At 48.3% G+C, this 2,189-nt stretch overlaps 1 protein-coding gene across 1 annotated transcript; it reads left to right on the top strand.

The window, feature by feature from the left end:
* The first annotated feature begins 1,400 nt into the window (after positions 1–1,400).
* LOC126995265 (uncharacterized) lies at positions 1,401–1,958 on the top strand. The gene has a single exon (XM_050854756.1). It carries the CDS (start codon positions 1,401–1,403, stop codon positions 1,956–1,958), a length of 558 nt encoding a protein of 185 aa, XP_050710713.1.
* Positions 1,959–2,189: the final 231 nt, after the last annotated feature.

The following is a 2,189-nucleotide window of genomic DNA, read 5'->3' as shown; positions in this document are numbered from 1 at the left end:
TCAGTTCTTACCAGACAGAAGAGACAATTTTTCTCTGACTACAACCTCATCACCATTAACACGACATATAGCCCTCACCGGAAAGGCATGATGAGAAACAGGGAAAATACCTCTTCAGGATCATCACCTTTTGCAGCCTACAATTTCTACAATGAGAACTTCAAGTGGGAAAATGTTAATGACAGCATCAGTGCAGTGAACTGGGAAAACACACTATCTGGAGACAGCCCCGATACCATGCTGGAAGTTCTCACCACTAAATTACTAGACATATGTAGTGCTCACATTCCGATAAAAAAAGAGGCTGAATAAAAAGCACTCCCAAATACCGAGGGATAGGAAAATATTAATGAGTAAGAGGTCTACTCTTAACAAGCAACTACAGAGTGCACACACACTGGAAAGGAAGACGGCACTAAAAACAAGAATAACTGAAATCGAAGAGAAACTGGAACAGTTCCATGCAGATCAAAGAACAAGAGAAGAAACAAGGGCAGTTAGTACCATAAAACAGAACCCCAAATACTTCTTTGGATACTGCAAAAGGTACTCAAAAACAAAGTCAGATTGGTCCATTACAAGATACTGATGGCAACCTGTCAAGAGACTCCAAGAAAACCTGCCAGCTACTGCTACACCATTACAATCAGGTGTTTAGCTCACCGAGGCTGGACAAAATCATTCATAACCCTACTGAATTCTTCACTGAAGACGTTCCACTGGACCAACAGCTAACGGACATCAGCATCTCAGTGAGGGATATGGAGAAAGCCATAAGAGAAATCAAGTCCAATGCTGCAGCAGGACCAGATGGAGTACCGGCTGTTCTCCTATGCAAATGCAGCAAGGCCCTGGCACAGCCGCTGTGTATACTGTGGCGCTGCTCCCTGGACAAGGGAGTGGTTCCGGTGCAACTTGAAAAAGCAACAGTGTGCCCAATATACAAAGGAGGAGACAAAAGCCTGCCAAAGAACTACAGGCCAGTAGCTCTCACTTCCATTCTTATCAAAATTTTTGAAAAGTGTCAGAGATAAAATCACCAAACACATGGAGGATCACCACTACACAGCAACAACCAACACGGCTTCAGGAAGGGGAGGTCCTGCCTGTCCAAGCTCCTGGCACACCATGACTGGGTCCTGCACAACCTGGCCCAGGGAAAAAATGTAGATGTCGTGTTTTTGGACTTTGCCGCAGCATTTGATAAAGTAAATCATGGTATACTACTACACAAGACAAAGTCCCTTGGCATAACAGGAAAGCTGGGGATATGGATCCACGACTTCCTCACTGGACGCCAGCAAGCAGTGGAAGTGAATAGATGTAGATCAGAGGAGGCCGAGGTGGTCAGTGGCGTCCCACAGGGATCAGTTCTGGGCCCCCTTCTGTTCCTCATACATATGATGGACGTCGGTGAGGAAGTGAGAGACTCGCTTTTCACATCAATCGCCGACGACACCACTGTGAGTCGACCCACCGCCAGCGGCGAGGATGTATCCTGCCTACAGCAAGACCTTAACGCTGTGTATGCTTGGGCAGCCACAAGCAACATGCAGTTTAAAGAAGAAAAATTCGAAGTACTGAGACACGGGCACAACCAAGACATCAAGGACACTACAAAGCTGCACACAGAAGGGGGGCAAGAAATCACACCACAGCCTCACGTCAAGTGCCTGGGAGTGCATCTCGATGAAAACTGCTCCTTCCAACACCACATTGGGGAGACAGTTAGGAAAGCCAAAATGATTACAGGCTGGGTGCTGAGGACCTTCACCAGCAGGGAGCCTGAGACAATGCTGATCCTATGGAAGGCCCTGGTGCAGCCTCTGCTGGACTATTGCAGCCATCTGTGGTCACCTCACAGGAGAGGAGACATCCAGCAGCTGGAGGCAGTACAGAGGTCCTTCACCAGACAAATCCAAGGCATGGGAGGATTCAGCTACTGGGAAAGACTCTAGGAGCTGGGGTTGTACTCCCAGCAACGCCGAAGGGACAGATACCGGGCCATCTACACCTAGAAGGTCCTGGAGGGGCAAGTGCTTGATCCTACAGCGCAGGCACTGCAGCCCTACGCCATTGGAAGGAAGGAACGCCTGTGTAAAAAACAAGCCCTGCCAACCACAGCCTCAGAGAAGATCAAGACCCTGCTGTCAGCCAGTCTGGCTTATAAGAGTCCTAGGATCTTCAAC

The sequence above is a fragment of the Eriocheir sinensis genome, chromosome 7, assembly GCF_024679095.1.
Source record: "Eriocheir sinensis breed Jianghai 21 chromosome 7, ASM2467909v1, whole genome shotgun sequence".
In the NCBI taxonomy this organism is placed as follows: Eukaryota; Metazoa; Arthropoda; class Malacostraca; order Decapoda; family Varunidae; genus Eriocheir; species Eriocheir sinensis.
Note: the sequence above shows the minus strand (reverse complement) of the source record. Positions and strands in the feature narration are given on the sequence as shown.